Raw genomic sequence first — 26313 nt, 5'->3', positions numbered from 1 at the left:
CTGATTTAAAATATTGCATAAGGATTCAAACTTTAAATCAGAATCATACAAATAACATTAATTTTTAAAAACTATTTTTATTTTTTGCAACTATTTTTTACGTTTTACAAACAAACAAAAATTTAAATTAAAATTATGATTTCGATTCTAAACTCTCAAACGCTTAATGGATGCTGACTTTTTGTGGTAAACAAAGGGAAAACAAAAACAAAAAGATACATGAATGCATCTACAATGAAGTGTTTAATTCAGGAGGATTAAAGTCTTCTAACAATGACAAGTTGACTGACTTAGAAAATAAAAATAGTGGGACTTCATTCAATAAAAGCATAATTAAAAGGGTGGTTCCTGGAAATTTCCTTCCAGAGTGCCATAACTTTTTTTTTTTTTCTAATATCAAATCTTGTTTTTCTTTCGAGGAACTCACAAATTTTTTAAGTGTTTAGTTTTTGACTTTTCATTTTAATTTTCTTTTCTTATTGAACTACTTAATAATTATGTTGCTATCTTATGACATTTGAACTCAACTTTTTGCTAAGAAAATTTGAACTCAGAACTTCAACAAAAAAAAAAGTACAACTAAAGCAACTCAAATATCCATTATATAGTACCAATTATGCTAGTTTTAATTGGCCTAAAAGTATTTTAGATTACCTCATTCTTCTCAATCTTCCTCTCCACCTCTACAATTAACCTTGCATAAAAGTAACAATACACCTAACTCCCAGGCACAAAGAGGGTAGACTCTTTAATTATCTATATAATTTTAGTGTAATATATTAATTTATAATTGTATTTTTTGGGGTTATTTTTAGCCTCTCAAATTATAAGCGTTATATAACTTTGGTCCCTAAATTTTTAATTTTGCTAAATTAATCTTTCAGCATATTTTTATACGGTTTTAATCAGTGACATTAAAATTGACACAGAATTTATAAAATTTCAAAGAGAGAATCACATATGAGTTGCTTAATAACTAAAAATTTTATAAAAAGGGTTACATTAAATGCAAATATACTCATCAAAACTAGAACCATTTAAGGTGACTATTTCCGTAAAAGTACAATTTCTATGGTAGTTATTTTTTAGGGATTAGAACTGTAAAAAATCAAATTTCATTAAGTAATTATTCTAAATTAAAAATTCAGAAACCAAAATGAGACGATTACTCGAAGAGTAAAGAATACTATACTTCTCCCTTCAAACGAAAAAAAAAATACTAAGGATTTGTTCTTTTAGAGTTTAACTTGAGTATAATTCTTGAGTTGAATTTGAGTTATAACTTGAGTTGAACTTGTAACTTGAGTTTGTGTTTGGTTGTGTACATTTGAGATAAGAATCTTTTTGAGTTTGTGTTTGAGTGAGTCAAAACTTAAATTTGTATTTAGATAGTATTTTAATAAAAACTTAATGTTGATGAAAAATTTTAATATGGTATACGGGTCGGGTTTTATTCGCCTTTTCGTTGTCAACGCATAGAAACAAAAATCATTTCAATCAGAATTAAAACGAAAAAGTTATAGCATTTTTAAGAATAGAAAAAATATTATTCATTAATTTGAGTTCGAATTTCTGAACTCGAATTGAAGAGAAAACTTGAACTCGAGTTTTAATCATAAACTTGAGTTTAAATTCGAGTTTAAATTTGAATTTAAACTTAAAAAAAGATGAACTCAAATAAAATTATAATTTGAGTTGTCTTTTTTTAAATTTTTCACCCAAAAAACAAACCCTAAAGATAAAGAAAAATACCTCCGTTTCTCTTTTTATTTTTTATTTTTTATTTTTTATTTTTTTACAACAGTTGGATTCTTTACTCTAGTGGCAGGCTTGTTTTCTACTCCGTCGACATTCAAGAGAAATCTGCGTGAACAATTGTCATTAGTCTTGGGAACTAAAAAGGCAAATTCTTTTGGGTTATGGCACTCACTGTTACGAGATTTGCTTCCACATTTGGCTCGTCTTCTGCACTCGTTCGTCTCATGTTGGGCAACTCATATCTGCAACAAGACTTCCGAGCGTTGTCTCTGTGGCGTGCCGGCCATTTTCACGCTTCATTCTTCTGCTCCGTGGCATCCGGTGAGCCCTGGAGACCTTTCTTGCCTAAGTTGGTATTCTCCACTCATTTAAAAAAAAAATGCCTTACAACTGTTTGTGAAAATGTATCTGAGAAAATGTCTTTACTTTACATGGTCTATGTGGGACTTTTCTTGAGCAAATTTCGCGTTTAGTGCACATTTTCAGTCGTTGGTCACTGAGCTTTTAGTTCGTAGAGTTCTACTCCAAATTAACTAGCATTTTGCAAATGCTCTGAATTTCCAAGATTAGAGGATGGTGGTGGAACAAATAATAACGAGTTTCAGAGATGGCACAATGGAGAAGGAACTTTCCACAAGTCAGCTCGAATTGACCCGACAGCGGTTGTCGATGTTGGTGCGGTCGTTCATTCAAAAGCTGTTTTGGGTGCACATGCTCATATTGGATCAGGAGCTGTTGTTGGACCTTCTGTTACTATTGGCCATTCAACAAAGATATGGTATATAATAGTATACTGGTCTTTATAATTGGAAACTTGCTTTAAATCGGATGTCTTATTTACTTCTTCTTGCTATCTACATTAGTGTAATTTTCTTAATGAAGTTACTATTTTCACTTGTACTTATTTTGCTCATAATTGAACTGCCTCATTTTCCCAGGTATAACGTTACCCTTTCTAATTGCACTATAGGTGATTTGTGTGTGATCCACAATGGCGTATGCATCGGTCAAGATGGTAATAGAGATTATTACAAGCTTGGTTCAGTTTCATGCAGTTGATAAAAACGCTAGAGATTACAAAATTGGTTAATTAGCATCTGATAGACGTTCATTATAAAGGCTCAATCATCTATTGTATTCTAGATGTGTCTGAATATATGCTTGCACAGTACCAAGGTTGATATGAATCAAATTTTTTTGTTTGTATATGTTCCAACTAGTGTACAATTCACAGTTTTTGAAAGCAAGATCTATAACTGCCTCCAAATACGCTTTTACTCAAACTTTAATTTGCTATGCTAAAATCTGAAAGATACTTTCTATGAGGATTGCTTTACTTCTACCTCTTGGGTAGCTTTTCACTTTTGAAAGTGTACATTATCTGCTTAACTAATGGGCAATGTACTATAATTTACATGGACCTTTTCAACTCGTACACTTCCTTTATGCGTAGTAATTGATTACTGAAGTCAAAGCAGTTGCAACTATATACTGATTACCTTCTCTTCTGATATTTGGCACCATGTTTATACCCGCAGGATTCGGATTCTTGGTGGATGAGCATGGAACTATGATAAAGAAGCCTCAAGTAAGTGCTGCTTCTTCAACAATCAGATTTGAACCTAACTACTGTTATTTGCTTTACTTTTTGTTTAGTTTTCTGGAATCCTTCTTAGTTTCCTCTTTGTACTTCATTTTTCACGTGTCTCTCAATGGCTACAAATCACGTGATCATGGACTTGCAGATACAGAGATATTTTTATCAGTTCCATGTCAAATGTCAATACGTGGATTTAACATTTTTATTGCACTGCACATTCTCACCAGCTTGTATTGAGAGAACATATGATGTTGAACTAGTATATTTTGTTTTATGTTTTGCTTGATTTGTTAAACTGTTAGATTATCAGTTGAAGTATCTAACTTTCTCCCATTGTTCTCGCCCACTAAAAAACGAATCGAAAAGCTGCTATATGCTAGGATAGGGAACAATGTGGAAATTGGTGCTAATACATGCATTGACAGAGGCAGGTGAGACATGTATTGCTTTTCATCATACATTTATAAACTTGTCCTATCCTTCACATTCTTTTCGGGATATCATAATCAATTAATCATACCAATAATTGCTTATGCTATTATTGCAGTTGGCGAGATACTATAATAGGCAATCATTCAAAGATTGATAATTTGGTTCAGGTTGGCATCTACTTTCCTAGTCTTAATCTACATATCCTGGCTGCGCGGATGATTCAATATCTGATATCTTATTCAGATAGGTCACAACGTAGTTATTGGAAAGAATTGCTTGCTCTGTGGTCAAGTTGGGATTGCAGGTTCTGCAACGTAAGTTATATCGTCGGGTTTCATCAATTAATCTGCTTGAAAAGTTTTACCTCCATTCTCCTCCCACTTTACATTACCAACTTGGCCCAGCTATGCCCAAGAGTTATTTGCTTTTATCGCTTTATCTGTTGTAGGATAGGAGACTACGTAACTATGGGGGGAAGAGTGGCAGTCCTTGATCATGTTTCTATCGTATCAAAGGTACTCACTTAACTACGGGAGTCATTCTATCTGCCTTTGCCTTTTTGTTGTCTCGTTAGAGAAAATGTTAAGCGATCAAAAATATCATCTCACTCATAAGGTTTGGTATTCACCTTCTATTACTAAACTGAGTATGGATTGTTGCAGGTCCGTCTTGCAGCTACTAGTTGTGTCACAAAGGATATTGTAAAACCTGGTGACTATGGAGGCTTTCCCGCGGTAAGTATCACCTTTATTCTCGTGAGAAAGAAAATAAAGACACTATTACTCTTTTTTGTTTTTGGTAATTTAAGATACTATTAATAAACCAAAAAATAAAACAAAAAAGAAATATTAATATGTGCCAAATACCAAGAATGAAGCGTAGGCCCAATTTTGAGCATTTTTCCGGCTTGAATCTTTTTAGTTTTCTCTAGTGTTGATTAAGTTTTACTATGTAGGTTCCAATTCAAGAGTGGCGAAGGCAAGTTGCCATGCAATCTCGGATATCAAAGAAACAGAATCCTTGAGAATCATCGGTAACAAATTAGACCGATTATGATAAATATTAAAAGCCTTTCAATGTCAAATGTGCTCGTCGGGCACTTGAATCTGCTGAGCAAAAAGAGGATAACTGGCATTTTAAATTGTGATTGTGCCGAATTTTTCACCGTCTTTGCATTTTCTCCGAGACCCTATGTACGTAATTCTAAATTATATACCTTGTAAACAGTCTTAGTTGCTTTTTCTTTCAGTGGTATGTTAGAAAGTTTGCTAGGTAAGTTCCAGATCTTTCAAATGTGCGAATAAAGCACTAGGAGCTTTTACATGTGTGTATTTTCTGTCTTGTTAACTTTTCTTCCTTGCTTCATTTGCACGTAAAAGGCCAAGGCAAGTTTCTTTTGTACCATGTTGTTTTCCAGCCGTTATATATGGTTCTTTTGTGATAGATTTTCTTTTCTATTTGCAACCAAAAACTTGAATGGAAAGTATATGATAATAAAAAATTGACTAGGAATAGAAGAATAGAAAAAGATGAGTCGTATCTTTTGGTTCTCCTCTTGAAGGTCTTAAGTAACATCTTTTTTCCTTTTGGTCATTTCTTTCTTAATTAGGTTTACCAATTTTAATTGATTAATCATTTAAATTAGATCAAAGAATTATACGACACATTTGAAATGACAGAGAAAGAGAAAAAAAATAAAGGCTCTCTCTATGGTGAGACTACTTAAAAAAATCTACCAACACTCTGTTTTGATTGTTGGATTACTTTTCAACAGTCAGAATTGCAGAAAAAACAGTTCTATGCGACGTGCTGTAAAATTTTTAATACAAACATGCATTGATCTGACCGTTAAAAATTTAATTCAACAGTTTAAAACAAGGTGTTTTACCGGCGAATTTTTTTAGAGGATCTCACTGTAGAGGCTTTTATAAATAAAACCATTTAGGAGACGTTTGGTTCATGGATTAGAACTATTTTTTATTTACGTGTATTTTTTGTGAGAGAATACTGTAGCGAATCATGAATCATGATTCAAATCATAGTTTGAATCCTCTAACTAAACATCCCCTTAAAAACTAGTATAAAGACATGTTTAAGTCATGATATTACAAATTGAATCATTTATAAGAGAATAGAATGATTATACAACAAATACAAGCGAATTAAATCCCAATAATCTTAAAACATAATAAAAGCAAAAAAATAGAAAAAAATAGAAAAAAAAATACACAAGATCCAAATCATGCGAAATAGACAGGGCACTTCCTATTCTTAGAACCGGGCAAGATAAGTCCATCGGGGCCCACATCGACGTCACAGTTGGCATGCATCCGATGGCGCTTACTCTCCCACGACGAAACCCTAAACCTAATCATGGACGTCAGTTCCAGGCGAAACACCACCATCCCTCTCGCCCTGTCGTTCGTGAATTCCATCCAGCGCTGGCTGCTCACCGTCAACGTGGCCCCACTAAACGTGCCGTCGATCACCGTCGTATTCTTTGGTTCCTGGCTAAACGGCTCGTGCATCAACGGCTTTGTTCCGATCTTCTGGTCCCGGTAATAAACCGACCCCTCCATCGAGTCGTACCGGATCCCTATGTTCTGGTTCGGGTTCCGGGCCGACGCGTTGACCGTTATCTGGGCGTTCTCGAACCCGGATTCTTGGCCCAAGCCCGGAACCGAGAACTCGTGGATGTGGAACCTGGGCCGGTGGGGGCGGAGGCTGAGCCAGAGAATGAAAGTGATGAAGCCGACGATGAAGAGAAGGCCCAAGAAGATGGCGCATATCATCTTGGAGACCCGGGTGGTGAGGCTTTCTTTGACCCGGTGGGCGTAGTATCGGGGCGTGTGGTGGCGCTTCAACGGTCGGGACTCGGGGCCCGATTGGATCGGGAGTACTCGGTCCTGGCCGGAAGAGTGCATTTTCTTGACAGCGGAGAAAATGGGAGTACTTTTGTGGTGATTGTGAACATGGACAGACGTTTTTTTTATTTCTACGGGGGAGATTTGTGTATTATAAGTGAGTTAGTGAGGAAGGTGGCGGGGAAGAGAAGGGACGTTGGAGAAGTTTAGGTATTTTGCATGGGAAAGAAAGGAATAAGGGATCACATTCACTACTGTTGTTGTAATATCATCATCATGATCAATTTGGTTACATACGTACGCAACCTACTTTAGTACATGTTACATGTGCATTTGGCTATTAGTGTATTTTTTTTAATTTGCTTTAATTACTTAATTTGCGTGGGCTAGCTAGGTTAAGAGATGATTAAAGTTTATGGGCTCATTTTGTAGAGTTTTTGCTTTTACATTTAATCAGTGGAAGATGAGAAACAAAATCTACAGACTTTTCGTAAGTCTTTGAAACCACATCTTATTGATCAAAATGACTTTAAAGTTTTTCAATAAGCAATAAAATTATTAGGATAAAGTCTATTATGTCTTATTAAAACTCTTATACAAGTTTAAAGATCTAATGTCTTTGACATAGAAGTTCTTCTGAAGCGCTAAAGATCTTATGGTAGATCATCTAAACATTTTCTAAACGCAAATTGGGGCCCTGGAAGCTCCGCCAAACAAGGTTTAAAATGTTATACTAGTACTTCTGGAATTTCAGTCGCTAATGATTTTGATATGCATGTTCATCATGATGTAAGTTTGGACTTTATAATGTCCGATACTGAGGCATATTACCTAAAAGGTTTCCGTACTGCAGGAAGCATATTTACGAATTGATGGGTGCGTTTGGAATTCGTTTCAAAATGATTTTATTTTTTTGTACGAAAATGGAAATTAAAACGTTTTCAATCTCATACATAAATCATTTTTGAAAATGTGTTTGGCAGTGTTTTCAATATATTATTTTCAGTATAAAAATCCATTAATGTCTCTCTCTCTCTCTCTCTCTCTACTTGAGAGAGGAGAAAACGGAAACAAAAAATGAAAAATGACTAAAAGTTGTTTTCCATTTCTCTCTCATTTTACACTAAACCAAAAAATCATTTTCATTTCCGTTTTTTGTCTTTAATTGTGCCAAACGCCGTTTCTCTTCCATTTTCATTTTCTCTTTCTCGAAAAACGTGAAAAACGAAAATAAAAACAACTCCAAACACAGCCGATGTGTCTAAGGAAGAACAATTAAAAGAGAGCTGCGATCGATTTGGTTTTATTAATAAGCCGGTTAACAATTGGCAGTGAAATTTTATAATTTAGGAGGGCTTCTTAAAAGTTGTTTTTGACTTATTATTAGAAGCTACTTTTGAAAACGTTTAGATAATCTGTCAAAATGCTTACAAAAATTTTCAATCAAAATCACAAAACGATACTTCTAAATAGACTTTAAAAACTTTTACCTGAGTTTCATTAAGGTATTATAAACTTTATTCCAACACTTTTATTGCTTAATAGAAAATTTAAAATTTACTTTTACATATTAATTAGCTCATTTATTCCAGAAGCAAGCACTTATTAAAAAGTCGCAACTTTTACTTCTCTTGCAAAAACAAAAGCAAAACTCTCCTAACCGCCCTAAATACTTAAATTCTTTGAATAATTAATTAACAAACTAGTTCTAATTTGATGTTGATGATGTTGGGTACTTCTCGTTAATGGATGCCTTACGTGTTAAGACACGTGTAATTAATTAACAAAGTACGTGTTCATTTGTTTTCTATTTTATATATGCAATCAAGGTTCGCGCGCTCAAACATATATACGAGTTAAGAAACTCGAGAAGTTTTATAAAAAGATTTAATTTATTTGTCTCTTAAACACCGTTTTATAGATTAAAGAATAGTCAATTAATTAATGCATAGAATCACGACTTTCCACTACTAAATGACAACATTATCTTTTAGATTTTTCACGATTAACTAATCATTATTAACTTCAATTAAGACTAATAACCTACCGACTGCATCAGCAGCCTGCGGAGGCTCTCTTCAGAATTCACACAAAAGCAGCGAAATAAAAGACCATATTATCAGTTACTCTAACGACATTTTTCATTCAAACGGAAGAAGAAATATTGAATATATAATTCATTAATGAAGCCCTTTCAATGCTCCAAAAGTAATAACTTAGTTTTATATGACAACAAATTAAACACTTTTAACATTTGAACCAAGTACTTCAAAAGGCTTGTAACGAGCAATGCTATTTGGCTCCCGGAGGTGCGGCTCGCAACTTTGAAAAGTAGTCCCACCTGGATCCTCAAAGTACTTTTGTTTAATTACTGTTCCATCTTCCGAGTAACGGATTTGTCGTACAAGATGATCAACAACAAACTTCTTTGGAATAAGTTAAAACAATATACCAAATGGCATTTATTCTGAGGTACAGAAAAGGAGCAAAAAAAAAAAGAAAAGAAAAGAAAGGAAAAGTTGAAGATTTCACTCGATCATAATACAGTTGCATTTCTTCTAATTGACCATCAATAGCTCTATTAGTTCAAACAAATCTTCAGTTAACCTTGGTGCAGACTTTCCTGACTTCTCCTTCCGTGCCGGTAAGAGCTCCAATCTTTCCCATGTTGACCATGGAAACACGAAAGTCCTTGAAGAAAGAGGATGTCCCGTAGGTGTTGGCATGACTAAGGACGTAAGCTCTTGTCTCAGCGTCGTCGAGAAGAGCGGCGTCCGATTGGAATAGGCCCCTTCTCTTGCTGATAAGAGTGTAGTAGTTCACATCAAAGATCTTGAAACTTCCAGGGTCCATCTCCACATGCGAATTTTGGTCTCCTGTCTTGCATTTTAGCTTCAGTTGCTCAATGTACTCCGGATCCAACGTCGGGTCGGTGTCGCCCTTTCCGGTGAAGTTGTAGAGACGGTTGCCGAAGGCAGAGCAGCGTGAAGTTCCAATGGTGTGTCCACCTGGAAGACATAGGTAGAAGAAAAGGCTCAAATTCATGTACACGTTTAATGTATATGTATTGTGCATTTTTATGATTAGGTATATAATATATCGATAAGCTTTTTAATAGTTATTTTTCCATCCGTAATTACTATTAAATATAAAAATTTAATGATATAGTATTGTAATAAAAATTTAATATTGTTAATTGTTATAAATATTTTTGATTAACTATTTAATTCTATTACAACTGTCATATCAATATCTAATGGTCAAAAAATTAATATTAATTGATGAATAAATATTAAAATAAGTATTAAAATTACATCATGTAATATAATATATATATATATATTCAGTGCCGAGGCAGCCGCTCCCCAAGGTTTTATTATTTTTCTAAAATAATCTTTAAAAATTTGTGATTTTTTCTGTTTTATCTCGTTGAAATACACTTTTTTTATATACACCCTCATTAAATATCGCACTTTTTTATTTCTTCAAGACAAAAGATTTAGTATATGCTCCCACTCAAATATAAATCTGACTCCGCCACCGTGTATACCTGAGAGTACCACAAGGTCTTTTACGCTTAATCCCCTTCTTGCAAAGCCTGCTTTCAATACGGTAATGTTTGATAAAGGTGATAATAGATTTTGTAAGGCCTCTGTTATGTTGGAAACTCTTCCATCTCTTCTTCCGGTTTCAACTTCCCAGTATGGTCCAGACATCTGAAGTCGTGATATATGATATAATGTCTCACTTAGTTTCTGATCACATTATATCATGATCATGCCCCGTTTCTAGCAAAGCTTTTATTTTTAATCAGTAGAGCAAGCCAAGTAAAAGTTATAGCTTTCAATACATATTTGAAATCACATTTTTAAAAATTTTTTGATTAAGCAATAAAAATTCTTGAAAATAAAGTGTATTAATCAATAAAAATATTTGAATTAAGTTTATAATATCTCGTGAAAATACTGAAATAAAATTTTTACCTATATTTATAAGAGTTTTTTTTTAAAAAGTCACAACTTTAAATAGAAACACTTTTAATATATTATTTAAACACATTTAAGTTTTATTTATTTTATCGATTTGAGTTTAGAATTTAAATTTTGTTACAGTAAGAAATTTTTACACACAATCATATTTAATTTTTTTATTACAATAAAAAATTCTCATATAAATTCACATTTTAATTTAAATTAATAAATTAAATAAAATTTTAAAAATAATTTTAAATTCAGAAAGTCAAAATAGCTTTAAGTAAGTCTAAGTAATAATTAGTACTTACTGCGACCACTGAATCTCTGGCTACTATGGCCAAGATGTCGGCGCACGAAACAACTCCTGGACACTCCTTCTCTAAGGCAGTCTTGACTTTGTCAATAATTTGGAATCCTCTGAGGCCTGAGTTTGGAGCTGCATTTTTCTCAGCTTGACCAGTTGGAGAATTTAACAACACTGAACCTTCACAACCCTGTAAGAGAGGGAAAAGAAAATGTGGTTATAAACACTGGCGGAGTCAAAAACTTTTTTTAGGGACGTGAGGTCTATATTTTTTTTTCTTTTATTTCTTCAGCAGATAGTTTGAAACTCTTAATAGTATTCCATCACTTTGTAAAGTTTAAAGTCAACAAAAGTCAACAAAATTATGAATTAAAATGGTAGTATAATTAATTTTTGCTTTTATTTAGATTTTTTAGTTTAAATTATTAGTACTTAAAAGACAACATTTATATATTATTTTAAAAAGTTTTATAAGTATGATATTAATAAAATTTCCCTAGAAAGAATTAAATTTGGATGAATTCAGAAAATATTTTAAAAACATATGTAAAAACCTGTAATTATAAAATTTGAGGGGGGGCAATTTAAAAGGAAAAGTGCAAAAGAAAATTTTTTTGGGGCTAAAGTATAAAAGAGCCACTTGGACCCAGGGGGGCAGCTCAAGTGGCTCCGCTCCTGGTTGTAAATGTGGTTGTATAAAAATTAATTACTAATGTTAAAAAAGTGACCTTATAACGAAACATTTACAATACACTATGCAGTGATCTCAACATATTAAGAAAGAGATGTGTCATTAATAGATTACCCTGACAAAACAATCATGAAAATGCAGCCTATTCAAAGGACCAGCAAGCGAAGGTGCAACTTTCAAAGTTTCCACCATAATCTCCTTAACTACGGCCTCTGCTCTGGGGCATGTCTTTGCATAAAACCCCACTTTCAAGCCATGTGCACTTGCGCCGTGATGAAGGACAAAAAGTAATGGCACTAATTTGAAAAGGAAACATAATAGAAGTTTTGCAAAAGCCATAACTCAGAGCAGTTTTGTTTTTTTTTTTTTTTTTTTTTTTTTTTTTTTTTTTTGATATTAGTACTGAGACACTGATGAATAAGAGCATCAATTTATATTTGGCCTTAAACCCACTAATTAAGCCTGTGTCACACAGAGATTGCTGTCGTTACTTGCCCACGTTTAACAATTTTTATTTTTAATTTTTTTGTTTGTCTTAGATGTTCATCGAATAATTAGGCGAAATCTTGGCTCTTCAATTGTCGGACCTGTTCAAAAATTCGCATATATTCTAGGTAAGATAAGGACAATAATTGTACATTAATTTAATTAGTACGAAGTATTACTTTGTGCAACCAGTATATAGCTCATAGCATCTTTTTTAATATCTGTTTCATTTGAATGAAGAATGTCAAGTTGTTTATTAACCCCTTTGTCACTGTATTTTGCTCCATCAGTTGCACTTATGTTTTAATTATTATATTAATTTTTAAACGGACTAATCTACAATATGAGTAATTATATATCACGTACTATAAAATTTTTAATGCGAATATATATAAATTTAACTGTTAAAAATTTAACCCAACACTTAAAATAATAATTCTTTTCCGTAAAATAAAATAACCTTCTCTGCGATAAAGAATTTGATATGAAATAAATTAATTAATTAAAAAAAAAAACAATGTTTGATGGTATCCTTCACCTGCAAAAGTTTTAGATAGCTACTGAGCCAACCAGACTACGAAAATTCAGTTGACCTTTCTAATCGCTTTTTCTAAAAAAATAAAATAAAATAAAATTCAAGCACATTTAGCTGACGATGTGAAATTCTTTCTTAATCAATTTGTTTAGTAGACGGCCTAATGAACCACGTACACGTCGGTAAGGACCACTTGAAAGTAACATTGCAACTCCATATCTGATTGTTTCCTAGTGATTATTAGAAATGCTCGACATTAATTGATATAGTTGGTCAAGAATATATTGATTTGATATGCATTTATTGTAAGTTTTTTTTTTTTTATATAATTACCCACCTTGTAAGTTAATAATAAGGACTCGTTTAGTTCGTTAATTTAAATTTTTAATTTAAGTTGAGATATAATTTTATGTGAGAACTTTTTACTGTAGTAAAAAAATTAGATGTGACTATTTTTTAGAGCTATTTACTGTAACAAAACTCAAATCAGTGAAATAAACAGGATCTAATAATATATGCGTGGCCACTTTCACTGCTCTCTGAAAATCCCAGAATAAAAAGAATTGAAAAGATTGTGAATTATATTCGTCATTCTATTAGTGTGTAGAACTTGCATTTATTCAAGATAATATATATTTGCAAACATTGACAAAGTACTACAAGAAATTTGACTTTTAACAGTTAATTTTTTAGTCATAAAAAATCTAAATTTAGTCGCATAAAATCTTCTGTAATTAAAAAAATAGTCGCTACATGATTGCTAAAAATTGGTCATAGAATGTTTTTTACGACTAAAATTTTGTAGTCGCTAGATATTCATGCATTCAATGACTAAAATTTTAGTTGCAAAAGTTTTTTAGTTGGTCGTAAACAAAATTTCACAGGCACCAAAAATTTGTGTTGCAAAGAGACCAAATTATTTTTTGTGACTATGTGAAAGCTAATTGGCAACTAATTATTAGTTGTTGTTAAATCAATTATTAGACATATAATGACTAACCTTTTAGTCGCTAAAATTTCTAATTTAGTGACTACAAGTTAGTCATTGAAATTTTTTATTTTTGATTTTGTAGCTACTAACAATTAGTCACTAATTAATTTATTAACTAACTTTAAGTGACTAACTTTTAGTCGTTATTTTAAGAAATTGTAGTTGATAGAAACTCATGACTTCTGTTTTGAGTGACTAATTTTTTAATTGCTAAAAAAGTATTTGATTGCTAATTTTTATTTAAAGAATTAGCATAATATTTAATTAGATAAGAGAATAACATATCTAAATAATTGTTAAATCACATATCTAAATACCGGCATATCATAGATAGTTCGAGTTTTTAGAAGTAAACATCAAACAAATTAGAGTATATAGATTTAAAAACATAAACCTAAACACATAAACATCAAACTAAATAGTTGAACATATCTCTAAATATAAACGAACTTATAAAGAAATATCAAACGGCTGATGCGGGCGGCGGCGGTGGCGGTGGTTGTTGTGACGATTGAAAACTTGGGAAAGGATGTTCATCTGGTCCATTCATGAGAGCTATCATCTCTCTCCGCACTTCCTCGAGAAGCTCATTTCTTAATTGTTGCCGGATTGTTATAGTGATCTCCTCTCGCTCTCTTTGAAAATCCATTCGCATTTGATCAGCCATGTCTCCAACACGTTGTTGAAATTGTGCCTCAACTTGAGTAGAAGATTGAGATGATTGCTTACGAGTTATTGGTCCAAGACCTGGTATATACCCATTTCTTTCACTACCAAGAATCTGAGCACATATTGCGACCTCATCTACAACTTCATTATTGTCCTCCCCTTGCTGCCTTAGCTCTACCATTTGGTTCTGCAATTTTAAACAAATATGTTTGCAAATTAAATACTTAATATATATAGCAAACGATCAAAATATTATTAAAAAATAAAACATACATATCTTGTCTCAGCCTCTTCATTAATTCAACTATGAGCTGCATTCCAATGAGTCTCTTTAAATAACTCAATCCGTCCAAGCTCAAAAACACCTTCAGATGACTGTTAAGCATTAACATTTAAACTAATTAAAAGTAGAGCTAATCTAAAGTCATATATAAATAAGTAATTAACCTTTTCCTCTCTATGTGAATTAAAAAAATTTTTAGTTTGCTTTTCGTTAAAGTAAATTACCACTTGTGATCGGTGTCCGATAAAAGACTTGGATCCAGCTCGATGAACATGTGTGAGTCTACCTCTATTACCGGTTGCTGCCTCAGATCGTTTCTGCACCAGTTACTATTGCATTAGCACACAAATATAGAAAAGATTCTACAAAGTTTAGAAGATAGAAATACATTGTACATAATTTAAAAGAAGTGACAATATATACATAATTTTTCTATTTTTATTGGAGTTTGGTTGCAGTTTCACCAAACAATCAATCTAAAAAGGCCACACAATCTAAAGTATATAGGTTGTTACCTGAAAGCTAAACTTTAGCTACTCGTTTTGAAAATTGAACACTTCTGTTTTTTTTTTTTTTTTTTTTTTTTTTTTTGGAATGGAAACGTAGTTCAAGTAAAGGCTAGGTAAAAGTAAAAGAAAACTTGGGAAAAAAATATGAACGTAGAGTACTACTGTTTAGAGGCTTTTTATACATAGACACACCATAAAATTTGTATTACATCTCTTTCCTAATCAACCACTTTATATATATGGACATATAGCTGCAACACACATATATTTGTATTGTATTTACTTAATAGTAATAAAAGAACAAATGTAGTCACTGGCCGAATTAACAATATGAAGAATCTATTAAATTCTTCAACATATTGGGTGGCAACTCTTATTAAAAATAAAGCCCGAATAAAAAATTAAAACATATTACATGCCATGAGATACACAAGAAATAAATAAACTAAATAGGAGAAATATAAATGCATACCTGCCATTGTGGGTTGCTAAAAATGTTATCACACAGCCACTCCCAGTCCTCATTTGATCTCACTTTTGAAGGTGGATGAGCTCTTGGATTTTTTCCATTCTTTATCATGTTCTTATAATATCCATGCAAACTATTTCGATGATTTTTATAACGATTAGAACAGTGGCTATCGATGATGTTCACCAAATCTGTATCATTCAAGTTTAAGTTGAACTTGTCCTGTATCACATATTTAACAAAATTTACAAATTACTATTCATATTATATCAAAATACTTTACTGAAATAGTTACCTTAATGCGGGTGTAAATGACTTCTTTATCTCCATTGTCAATCTTGCTCCATCCTTTAACTCTAAGTGGGGCATGATCTCGTACAATAATACCAATTTCAGATGCAAATCTTGATGCATTGTCACCATAAGGATGAAGCTCTCCCTTGTTATAAGTCATATCCAACTTGTTCTCACTAATTAAATGACTTGTGCCCTTACTTCGATCAGGGCCACGAGTTCTTTTCTTTGGTGGTGCTGAAAAGCAAAAAAACAATAATAATAATAATAATAATAATAATAATAATAATAATAATAATAATAATAATAATAATAAACAAAGCGTCATACTAAATAATAGACAAAAATTAAAAAGGAATAATAATAAGTATATGGATAATTACCAGAAGATGTTGAACCTTGTAGATCATCTGGAGGGGATGTGCATGAGTGATGATGGTTGACAGAACTGTGGAAGGGGTTGCCCTCAATATAGATGAAGGAATATGGGTGGATGGAATGCTCCACCCCCTGTTGCTGGTGTTGAAATAGTAGGATTGATAGGAGACTTTGAAAGACATACCGAAGGACGTAGGGGTGGGTGCAGGATTCCTCTTTCTTGGTGGCATAGCTGAAAAGAAAAATGACTAAAGTGAATTCTGATTGAAATCATAAATACATTCAATTATAAGTGAAACAACATTGTTAGCATATTTCAAGTTGAGGCAAAACGAAGTCCATTTATAGTTTAGATCAACATTACATACTAGATTGTAGACATAATTTATATAGACACACTAATTTTAAGGTGTGGGATACTGTGATTCCATAAGAGAAAACAGAGCAGTAAGTAATAAAAGTGAACAAATTTTCTATTGATATGAGAAAGACAATACACAGAAATATAATTGATTTTAATCATTGCAGAAATGACTAACCTGAAACGCTGATGTTCCTTCTTGGTTTCACTCCTGTGTTTTGGAGTTTCCTGGAGTATTCAGTTTTCTTTCAATGGATACTTTTATATTATCAAGAGTTGAGAGCATACATAAAACTGTATAGTTGAGAGGATAAATAAAACCGTATAGTGCACTAACTCAAACATGAACGTGAATTATGGAGACTGCGCGGGTTCTTTATTTTTCTTTTTAAACTATATTTCATTTTATGGCGCCAATTTCTTTTTCATTTTTTCATTTTTCTTTTAAACTTAACTTGCATTTTTATTTAGTCCAACGACAGTTAAATCTTTTTTTTTATTTTTTTATGCTATTTATTTTTCCTCTAACAATAGAGAAAAAAAACTCCAAATTCAATCACGAAAAAGAAAATCTCCAAATTCAATCACGAAAAAGAAAAATATGGGAAAAAGGAACTAAATTGAACCTGGTGAGCGTCTTGAGAGGGAGGAGAAGAGCTCACGTAGGGCGCGGAGCTTCTCATCGGGCTCCGAGACGGCGCGATTCTTCCGGAACTCCGAAGGTGTCTTGGTGGAGACCAAGAGCAGTTTCCGATGATCAGAGGAGGGGGTGGGGATGAATCGGAGATGCTGAGAGGCGAGAGAGGACACATGGCTTGCGAGGGTATTGAGCGTTTCTACATCAGAATTCGTGTGAGAGAAAGAGGGGAAAAGAGTTTTGTTATAAATCGTTTTTAATTTATAATTTTTATTAAACCTATAGTATTATAATAAAGCCTCTAATAAAAATATATAAAAAAATGATATAAAAGTTACAGAGATTACCATTTTCTATAAGTCAATCACTCTCATCATCATATCTTTAACGATATCATTTGGTTCTACATTATCAGCAGAATCTGATTCCTCGTAATTATCCTCATTTGTATCTGATTCATGTTGAATCTGATCATCAGCAAGATTTATTGGGAGTTCGACGACTAAGGAGTCAATCTCTGTCATCCCAACATCTTCACGATTTAGAGGAGCCTCAACATTTGACTCATCAAATGTTACATTAATATCATTTGATCTTTCCTCTTGGTAAGCTTCACTAGAAAAATCGGCATCCTCCTCGTATTCGTGTGCACTTTCAGGTGTAACTTTTGGAATATTCCAGAGGTGACAATAATGTACCTTTTCCATAACTTTTCAATCTGAGCTGAACTTGTCATCACGCAAATAAAATACTTGGTTTGCTTGGTTTGCAAGGATAAACGGTTGATCTTGATACCACTTCGAGCTTACATTTATGCTGGTGATATGAAATTCTTGATGTATATTATTCCTTCCCTCAGTTTTATACCATGTGCATTTAAATAGTACCACTTTATGGTTTAATAAATAGGTGAGCTCCCAAATATTAGTTATAATACCATAAAAATCACATTCATTGCCATTATGTTCACCTTCTACCCAAACACCGTAATTTTGAGTTGATCGTCCAACATCTCAACTTTCTGTATGATATCGAACTCCATTTACTATACATCCGCCATATTGATCAATTCGATAATCCGGCATACATGACAGAGCATACATAGACTCACTCACTTCACCTGGTGATGATTTACGTGTTGTTTCGATCTGTCATTTATTACAAATGTTAGTGCGGAAAATACTTGTAATAGAACAATGACAAACTATTATATATAACATTCTTACTTTTTTCTTGAACCAAGATGAAAATTGTGATTGTTGGGCTTGAAGGATATTTGTGGTGCCTTTGGATAGTAATAATTTTAAATGTTCACTGTTTGACATGAAATCATACTTTAATCATTGTAGGAGGCTCTTAAGTAAAAGAAAAATAAAAAAAATTGAAAACTAAAAAAAACAAAACAAAACAAGAAAACAAGTAAAAATAAAATGAAATAAAATAAAATAAAAATATAAAACAAAAAACAAAAATCCAAGAAAGAAAATGATACTAATGTTTGTGAATAAACTTACTCAATATAGGGTTGCACTTCAGGACAATTGTTTAAAATGTACCAATGTGCATTTTCGTATTCAGAATCAAAATCACTTCTTAAGTGTAATGATTCCTTTTTCCCAAATAATCTTGTAGGTTGAGCAAAAGCTGATAAGATAGGTTCTGTTCGCTCTTCAACACGGTCTGAATTCCGCTCTGAACAATTGAACTGAGTTTCAATTCCATGAAGATACATTGAACACTAGTTTAATGCCTCATTGATGATATACCCTTCAGCAATTGATCCTTCTGGTCGAGCCTTATTCTTAACATACTTCTTTAGAGTACCTAGTGCCCTGGTTAAGAATAGACATGACACTTTATTAATAATAATTATTTTTTGTTAGACGTGTTGTTGGAAAGATAAAGTATACGATACTACCTTTCAAACGGATACATCCACCGTGTGTGTATTGGACCAGCCAACTTTGCTTCATAAGGTAAATGTACAGCTAGGTGAACCATTATGTCAAAAAATAATGGGGGAAAAATAGATTCAAGCTTACACATACACTTGATAATCCCATCGGCATCCAAGTCCGTAACATACAATGTTCTTGCACATAGCTTCTGAAAAAATAATGATAGTTCAGAAATTGCGACAATCACTTCCTTTTTCATATAAGGCCTTAACCCAGGGGTAATAAGACATTACAATAAAATGTGACAATCATAACTCTTCAAACCTGATATTTTCCCCTCACTTATATTCACATTTCTCAAAATGTTTGCAGCAAAACCATCTGGAAACTTGACAGAACTTAACCACTCACAAAATTTTCTTCATTCTTTTAATGATAATGTGTAACATGCTACGGGCTTAAAAAACTTATCACCTTTTTGTTGTGAGTGCAATTCTTTTCGTATGTTCAATTCAGCCAAGCCAAGCCGACCTTTGTCAGTATCCTTCGACTTTCCATCCATGCATAAGATTGTCCCATATAGACTCTCACAAATATTTTTCTCAATATGCATCACATCTAAATTATGTCTTAGCTTCAATTTTGACCAGTATTCTAACTCCCACAAAATGCATTTTCGCTTCCAATTATTTGTTGGAACATCATTATTTTTTTTTCCTGGCAAGCACAACACGTTTTCTTTTCTTACCACGCACATCACCTTTTCTTTTTTCTTTTTCTTTTACGATCTTTTTTCCTGGGATAAATTCTTCTACCTTTTCCAGTTGCCTTAAGATATCATCACCTGTGAATGTTCTAGGAGGAGGTCATCGTTCAATTTTACCATCATAACGTTTACTTTTCTGCCACGGATGATCCATAGGTAAATATCGACGATGCCCCATATAACTAATCTTGTCCTTAATGTAGAAGGATGTTCCATCCTCATTACAATCAGGACATGCCTTATAACCTTTTGTGCTCCACCCTGATATTGTACCATAAGCTGAAAAGTCATTGATTGTCCATAAAACTGTAGCATGCATCGTAAAATATTCATCTTTTGACACATCGTACGTTCTAATCCCATTTTTCCATAATTCTTTCAGCTCATTAATTAAGGGTTGTAAATATACATCAATATCTTTACCAGGGGCTTTGGAACCGGGAATTAATATCGCCATAATAAAAAACATTTGTTTCATGCATCTCCAAAGTGGCATATTATATGGTACTAAAATAACAGGCCACACACTATATTTGACATTAAGACTACCAAATGGGTTGAAACCATCAGTTGCAAGTCCCAATCTAACATTTCTTAGGTCCTCTGCAAACCATGGATATTCTTGATCAAATTCCTTCCAGGCCTCAACATATGCAGGATGTCTAAGCACACCTTCGGTATTGACACATTTTTCTTTGTGCCATCTCATATCATCACATGTGTGTCTTGACATAAAAAGTCTCTGTAGACGAGGAGTAATTTGAAAATAATACATCTTTTTCTTTGGTATCTTTTTTCCTTTCGTACGACCTGGTTTGTACCTTGGTTCATTACAAATAGCACATTTTTCAGCATCCTTGTGTTGTTTCCAAAATAGAGAACAATCATTTACGCACACATGAATTGTTTCATAGCCTAAACCAAGTTCACGGAACATTCGTTTAGCTTCATAGTAGGAACTTGGAAGCTTATCGCCGCCTGGAAATGTTTCTCTAAGTATTTGAAGTAACATATCAAATGACTTGTTACTTCAATTGTTCATCACCTTCACATGCATTAACTTGACAATGCTTGTAAGAGAAGAATTCTTCGTGTAACCAGGATAAAGTACTTTAGTTGCTTCTTCAAATAGTTCTTTAAATTTGTCGCGTCCAATATGACTTTACTCTCCTAAAGTTGTCTCATTTTGATTATTGCTTTGGGGAATTCCTCCAGTTGCATCTTCAAGTACTGGTATCATATCGTCACTATCAGAACCTTCATTATCGTCTCTCATGTTTGAAACAACCTCTTCTTGATTGTTAGATTTTAGATTGACGTCAACCTCTCCATGATATATCCAGTTCGTATAATGTTTAGAGAAACCATAAAACCATAGATGTCGTTCAATTGTTACTATATCATGAAAGAAGAAGTTTACACATTCGATGCAGGGGCAGCGAGTCTTATTGTCATTGTTCAAGTGATTGCGAGCAATTGCAATGAAGTTCTTGACGCCATCAGTATATTCTTGTGATAACTTATTATTATTCCATATCCAATTCTTGTCCATGATTGAAAGCGTTAACTGCTTATAACAAATTCAACTGTAAGAAGAAGTTAAGTCTAACGCCATCAGTCCATGGGAGCAACAGGACAACTTTACTTAGTTGACAAACTAGAAGCTAAAACCTATTCTAGTAGGCTTTAATGCAGAAGTATCTTTACAAAAAAATCTAGCAAATATCATCAGATGAGCAAAAAACAATACCTGTCTAAAAGCCTTTGATGATCTACAGTTGCTTCATCGACCGAGGGTATTTCACCATTGGTTCTAGGAACATGCTGCAACAAACCAGCAACATAAAAGAGCAATTACAGTCTGACAATGCTGTAGTCATAAGCATGCATGTATATATTGATCAAACAGAGTACATAATGGTCAACGAATTTTAATTAAAAATATAGACATGATCAGAGACTAAAACTTTGTGTAAAATTGGTTAACATATCAATAGCAATCTCAGAATTTTTATAAATTAAAATACTCAATTTTGACATTTAAAACGGATTTTACAAAACATGTCTTAAATAATAAGAAATTCATAAAATCCAAAAATTCTAAAACAATACTAAAATACTGGAATTAAATATTCTTAGAATTCAAATTCATTAGAAACTCATTCATGTCATATCATGAGAATTATATGTCAAGCCAAACTCTAGAATTCTTCTCGAGTACAATCTAAAAAAAAATTCAAGCGTTAGTGATAGGACAAAATCCTTAAAAGGCACATAACATTAAACCTTCAAACAATAATTCATAAATATGAAAACACCGGTGAACAATTAAGATAAATAACTGAATACCCATAAAAAATTAACCATAGATTTAGCCAAAACACAAAGGAGAAACCAAAAAAATACATATCTACACACAAATATTATCCGTGTTTCTCGGATATTAAAGAAGCGGTGAAAAGAGATATTACAACAAAACAAAGATATTACATCAATAAAAAAAGTGAAGAACTTGCCTGTTATTTGCAGCTGAGCGGCAAAATTCTGTCCAAATTCTCTTGATTCTCTGAACATATCAGAAATGGAAGTGGAAGAAACTAAAGAGAGGAGTCTTTTGTTTTCAAGAGGTGTTTAGTTCTCCTTCAATATTAAACAACTGAAAGCTGAAGAAAATTGACTCCTTTTTTATTTCTTGCTTAAAATTATGAGAAAAATAATAAAAATATTTATGTGCCTTTCAACTACCAGTTTTTTTTTTTTTTTTTTTTTTTGCGCCTTCCAAGTCTTTAGAATCTAAACAAAAATTCCCTAAACAAACATGATAGCCAGCAAATAAAATCCTTAAAAGAATTCTTCAAAAGCGGCGTTAAGAGAGGAGAGTGAGAGAAAAGATAATGGCTTCAGAATTGAACAGCAGTGGAGTCTCTCTTAGAAATTATTTAAGCGTTAGTGATGGGACAAAATCGCATATAAAGAGAAGGGAGAAAGAGAGAGTAGAATGAGACTTATGCCAATACTTTAGGCATATATACAGATATGAGATCAAAACCTAATAGGAAACCTACTGCTTTAGGCATATATACAGATATGAGATTTCCTATGTCAAAACCTAATCTCACTCTCTTTATAATATATATATATATATATATATATATATAAATTAATAAGACTCGTCAACCCGAATTTGTGGTGACTTCGGCAACAGCCGAAGTCACCATAGTATGTATATAATGTGGGTATATATATAAAATTGTAATTAAATTTCAAATTAATAATTATTCAAAAGGTTCCAACTAATTCTTACTTATCCAAACTTTTTTTTATTCTTTTATTCCTCTTTTAATAATTTGCTTTACTAAAAAAATATAATAATAATAATTCCTTGCCGCAGAATCAGCGGAAAAGCATGAAAATCTCCTCTTTTTCGTTATATTACCCACATCTCAATCAACCTCTTCCTTTTATATATATATATATATATATATGGGTATTTATCTTAGTTGGTTAATTGTTTAATTGATTATATAAAAAAACTATATTTCGTTAAAAAAAGATCTAAGTGGTTTATTAATTTAATGACTAAAAGTGTTTCGGTCATTGAAATTGTAAGATTTTATGTTGTTCAATGACTAATAGTTTAGTCGCAAAAAACATTAAATCTTTAGTGACCAACTTTTGGTTGTTAAATATTATTTTCAGTGACTAAGTTATTTTAGTCATAAAAATTTAGTCTTCCTTCCATTTTTAATATATGGCACCAAAAGTTTTTGCAACTAAAAATGCATAGTTCGTTTGGTTTGTGGGTTTGAATATAATAGAAATTTAATTTTTTTTTTACATGAGAAAATATTATAGTAAAAGGATAATTTTAACAAATACTCTTTAAAAATGTATGGGTTAAGATTTTTATCATTTACTCTTGATTCATAACTTTTTCAGTTAAATAATTACACTAATAAAAAAATATTTATCAAGAATAATGAGTAAAAATCTCATGCACTTTTACGGATAAATTATTCATTTTTTCAGGTTATCTCTCTAAGGGTGCGTTTGGTTACAGTGAGGGAATGGTAATGGGAATGAGAATGAGAATGGTAATGGGAATGGAATGAAAAACAAAGTTGATTCATTTGTTTGGTTGTAATTTTAAAAATTCTCTGGAATGAAACATGAATATTTTCATGTTGACAAACTTACCCTTATACTATATATAACACTAATATTTTATCTATCAATATAAAATATAAAATATAATATAATATACTAAAATTATTATTATATATTATATAATAGTTATATCTTATAATAGAATATAATATAATATACTAAAATTATTATTATATATTATATAATAGTTATATCTTATAATAGAATATAATATAATATACTAAAATTATTATTATATATTATATAATAGTTATATCTTATAATAGAATATAATATAATATACTAAAATTATTATTATATATTATATAATAGTTATATCTTATAATAGAATATAATATAATATACTAAAATTATTATTATATATTATATAATAGTTATATCTTATAATAGAATATAATATAATATACTAAAATTATTATTATATATTATATAATAGTTATATCTTATAATAGAATATAATATAATATACTAAAATTATTATTATATATTATATAATAGTTATATCTTATAATAGAATATAATATAATATACTAAAATTATTATTATATATTATATAATAGTTATATCTTATAATAGAATATAATATAATATACTAAAATTATTATTATATATTATATAATAGTTATATCTTATAATAGAATATAATATAATATACTAAAATTATTATTATATATTATATAATAGTTATATCTTATAATAGAATATAATATAATATACTAAAATTATTATTATATATTATATTATATTCTATTATAAGATATAACTATTATATAATATATTTTAATTATATTATAATATTGAAGGGTAATTATAGAAAAGAATAAAAAAAGAACTCAGAATTGTCATTTCTCTCATATGAGAAAGGAATGATGATTCGGTTAAAATATGTGAATAGTCATTCATTTTGAATGATCATTTTTTTTTTTTTAAATCTAATCAAACATCAAACTAAAATTTCATTCCATTCATTTCCACCCAACTAAACACACCCGTGTGATTCAGCCTCCATTCTCATGTTAAGATTCGGACTGAGCCCACATAAAAGAAGCCAAACTTTTTCATCTTGGCCCAAAATTACAAAATCACAAAGGCCAACCCAAACTCATCTCATTCCTTCTTTGTAATGCCTCTTTTCACTGAACTGAACTGCAATTAGTTGAACTTGGCTTTAGGAAACCACGATATTATTGGACCCTTCTTTCACGGCATTAACTTCATTGGGGTAACATTTTGTGCTATAGTATGGTGTGGATTTTTTAACTTGACGTAAATCACCAATTAAGGTCCAATATCTTTGGGCACATGAAAGTTGTATGATGTATATTTAACGAGTACTAGAGTAGACTACTTAATACTCATGTCACTCTCGTACTACACTGGCCTCAAAAGGTGCTTGTCCCCCACCCCCACATATATAGGACCCGTGACTCGGATTGTGAAACCCAGTCCCTCATTTTTTTGTCTAATTAGATATTCATCCGCCACTTATTTATCACGTCATTTAAATTTAACAATCTAACTACATAAATAGAAATTAAGTACTAAAAATACTCAAGTAATTTATGAGTCAAAATTTAATTGTAGAGACAGCCAATAAAAACAGAAAATAAGATAGTAGATATTGATTCTGTAAAACCGATAGTGATGATGGAAGACATGCGTACATAATTGCAGCCTTGGGCTATTTTCTTGACAAAATCTTAGCTTAATTGAAATTAGTGGTGCAAGTTCGGGTGGTGGGCAGGTGCCATTCGCCGCCCGTACGAGGTTTTTAGTCGGGCACGGGCTCGGGCAGTCTGAAAAAATTCATTCCCCGACTGCCCGCCACCGTGGAGAAGTCGTCCTCGCCGTCCGCCAGATTTTTTTTAAATTTTCCGGCGTAACCTAAATGTGCCCGAATTTTGCCCGTTGCCCGAATTTTTTTGACCGTTAACCCGAATTCTGCCCGAATTTTGAACCCAACGGATCTTTTTGCCTGAACCCGACCGCCGCCTGAATTTTGTCTGAAAATTCAAATCCCAACGGCTATAATTTAGACCGTTGCCCGATTCTTGCCTGACCCGACCCGACTGCCCGAAAAATTTACTAGCTGTTGGACTCAAATTTTTGGGGGAAAATTTTTTTTTTTTCAAGCCAAAAATTTTCCTATAAATACCCCCCAACCATTTTCCTCACCCAAAAACTCTCATTCTCACTCAATTTCTCTTAATCTCTCTTAATCTCTCTCAAATCTCTCTTAATCTCGCT

General features: G+C 32.0%; 4 protein-coding genes across 6 annotated transcripts; 1 reads left to right on the top strand and 3 right to left on the bottom strand.

The window, feature by feature from the left end:
- Positions 1 to 1828: 1828 nt before the first annotated feature.
- LOC21397949 (probable UDP-3-O-acylglucosamine N-acyltransferase 2, mitochondrial) lies at positions 1829 to 5201 on the top strand. Its single transcript, XM_024169275.1, has 10 exons — positions 1829 to 2079; positions 2329 to 2536; positions 2697 to 2773; positions 3297 to 3346; positions 3725 to 3789; positions 3906 to 3957; positions 4034 to 4104; positions 4239 to 4305; positions 4453 to 4524; positions 4746 to 5201. The coding sequence occupies exons 1-10, from the start codon at positions 1920 to 1922 to the stop codon at positions 4812 to 4814; spliced, it is 891 nt and encodes a 296-aa protein (XP_024025043.1). The 5' UTR covers positions 1829 to 1919; the 3' UTR covers positions 4815 to 5201.
- A 752-nt stretch (positions 5202 to 5953) lies between these two features.
- LOC21397948 (NDR1/HIN1-like protein 26) lies at positions 5954 to 6762 on the bottom strand. The gene has a single exon (XM_010089778.2). It carries the CDS (start codon positions 6712 to 6714, stop codon positions 6031 to 6033), a length of 684 nt encoding a protein of 227 aa, XP_010088080.1. The 5' UTR covers positions 6715 to 6762; the 3' UTR covers positions 5954 to 6030.
- A 2490-nt stretch (positions 6763 to 9252) lies between these two features.
- Positions 9253 to 11962, bottom strand: LOC21397947 (peroxidase 27). The gene is made up of 4 exons (XM_024169304.1): positions 11738 to 11962; positions 10937 to 11122; positions 10205 to 10370; positions 9253 to 9662 (listed from the first exon to the last, which is right to left on the bottom strand). Exons 1-4 carry the CDS (start codon positions 11960 to 11962, stop codon positions 9253 to 9255), a joined length of 987 nt encoding a protein of 328 aa, XP_024025072.1.
- A 1995-nt stretch (positions 11963 to 13957) lies between these two features.
- Positions 13958 to 21726, bottom strand: LOC21397946. Of its 3 annotated transcripts, none has more exons than XM_024169181.1 (9): positions 21650 to 21726; positions 17225 to 17434; positions 16777 to 16826; positions 16243 to 16469; positions 15861 to 16096; positions 15569 to 15787; positions 14812 to 14904; positions 14578 to 14679; positions 13958 to 14491 (listed from the first exon to the last, which is right to left on the bottom strand). In XM_024169181.1, exons 2-8 carry the CDS (start codon positions 17408 to 17410, stop codon positions 14605 to 14607), a joined length of 1086 nt encoding a protein of 361 aa, XP_024024949.1. In that variant the 5' UTR covers positions 17411 to 17434; positions 21650 to 21726; the 3' UTR covers positions 13958 to 14491; positions 14578 to 14604. The 3 variants fall into 3 exon arrangements, with proteins under 3 accessions (XP_024024949.1, XP_024024945.1, XP_024024951.1); XM_024169177.1 differs by lacking the exon at positions 21650 to 21726 and adding an exon at positions 17583 to 17662; XM_024169183.1 differs by lacking the exon at positions 21650 to 21726 and having other exon boundaries at positions 17225 to 17447.
- Positions 21727 to 26313: the final 4587 nt, after the last annotated feature.

The sequence above is a fragment of the Morus notabilis genome, unplaced genomic scaffold (assembly GCF_000414095.1).
Source record: "Morus notabilis unplaced genomic scaffold, ASM41409v2 Scaffold457, whole genome shotgun sequence".
NCBI classification, from domain to species: domain Eukaryota; kingdom Viridiplantae; phylum Streptophyta; class Magnoliopsida; order Rosales; family Moraceae; genus Morus; species Morus notabilis.
This window is presented reverse-complemented; position numbering and strand designations above follow the sequence as displayed.

Coding starts and splice junctions, on each gene's coding strand:
- LOC21397949 (XM_024169275.1), top strand. CDS start 1,920: ATGGCACTCACTGTTACGAGATTTGCTTCCACATTTGGCTCGTCTTCT. Junction 2,537..2,696: donor GGCCATTCAACAAAGATATG/GTATATAATAGT, acceptor TCATTTTCCCAG/GTATAACGTTACCCTTTCTA. Junction 2,774..3,296: donor CGTATGCATCGGTCAAGATG/GTAATAGAGATT, acceptor TTATACCCGCAG/GATTCGGATTCTTGGTGGAT.
- LOC21397948 (XM_010089778.2), bottom strand. CDS start 6,714: ATGCACTCTTCCGGCCAGGACCGAGTACTCCCGATCCAATCGGGCCCC.
- LOC21397947 (XM_024169304.1), bottom strand. CDS start 11,962: ATGGCTTTTGCAAAACTTCTATTATGTTTCCTTTTCAAATTAGTGCCA. Junction 11,123..11,737: donor TTCATGATTGTTTTGTCAGG/GTAATCTATTAA, acceptor CCTCTCTTACAG/GGTTGTGAAGGTTCAGTGTT. Junction 10,371..10,936: donor CCAGAGATTCAGTGGTCGCA/GTAAGTACTAAT, acceptor TCACGACTTCAG/ATGTCTGGACCATACTGGGA.
- LOC21397946 (XM_024169177.1), bottom strand. Junction 15,788..15,860: donor TCATTTACACCCGCATTAAG/GTAACTATTTCA, acceptor TATGTGATACAG/GACAAGTTCAACTTAAACTT. Junction 14,905..15,568: donor TTAGCAACCCACAATGGCAG/GTATGCATTTAT, acceptor TAACTGGTGCAG/AAACGATCTGAGGCAGCAAC.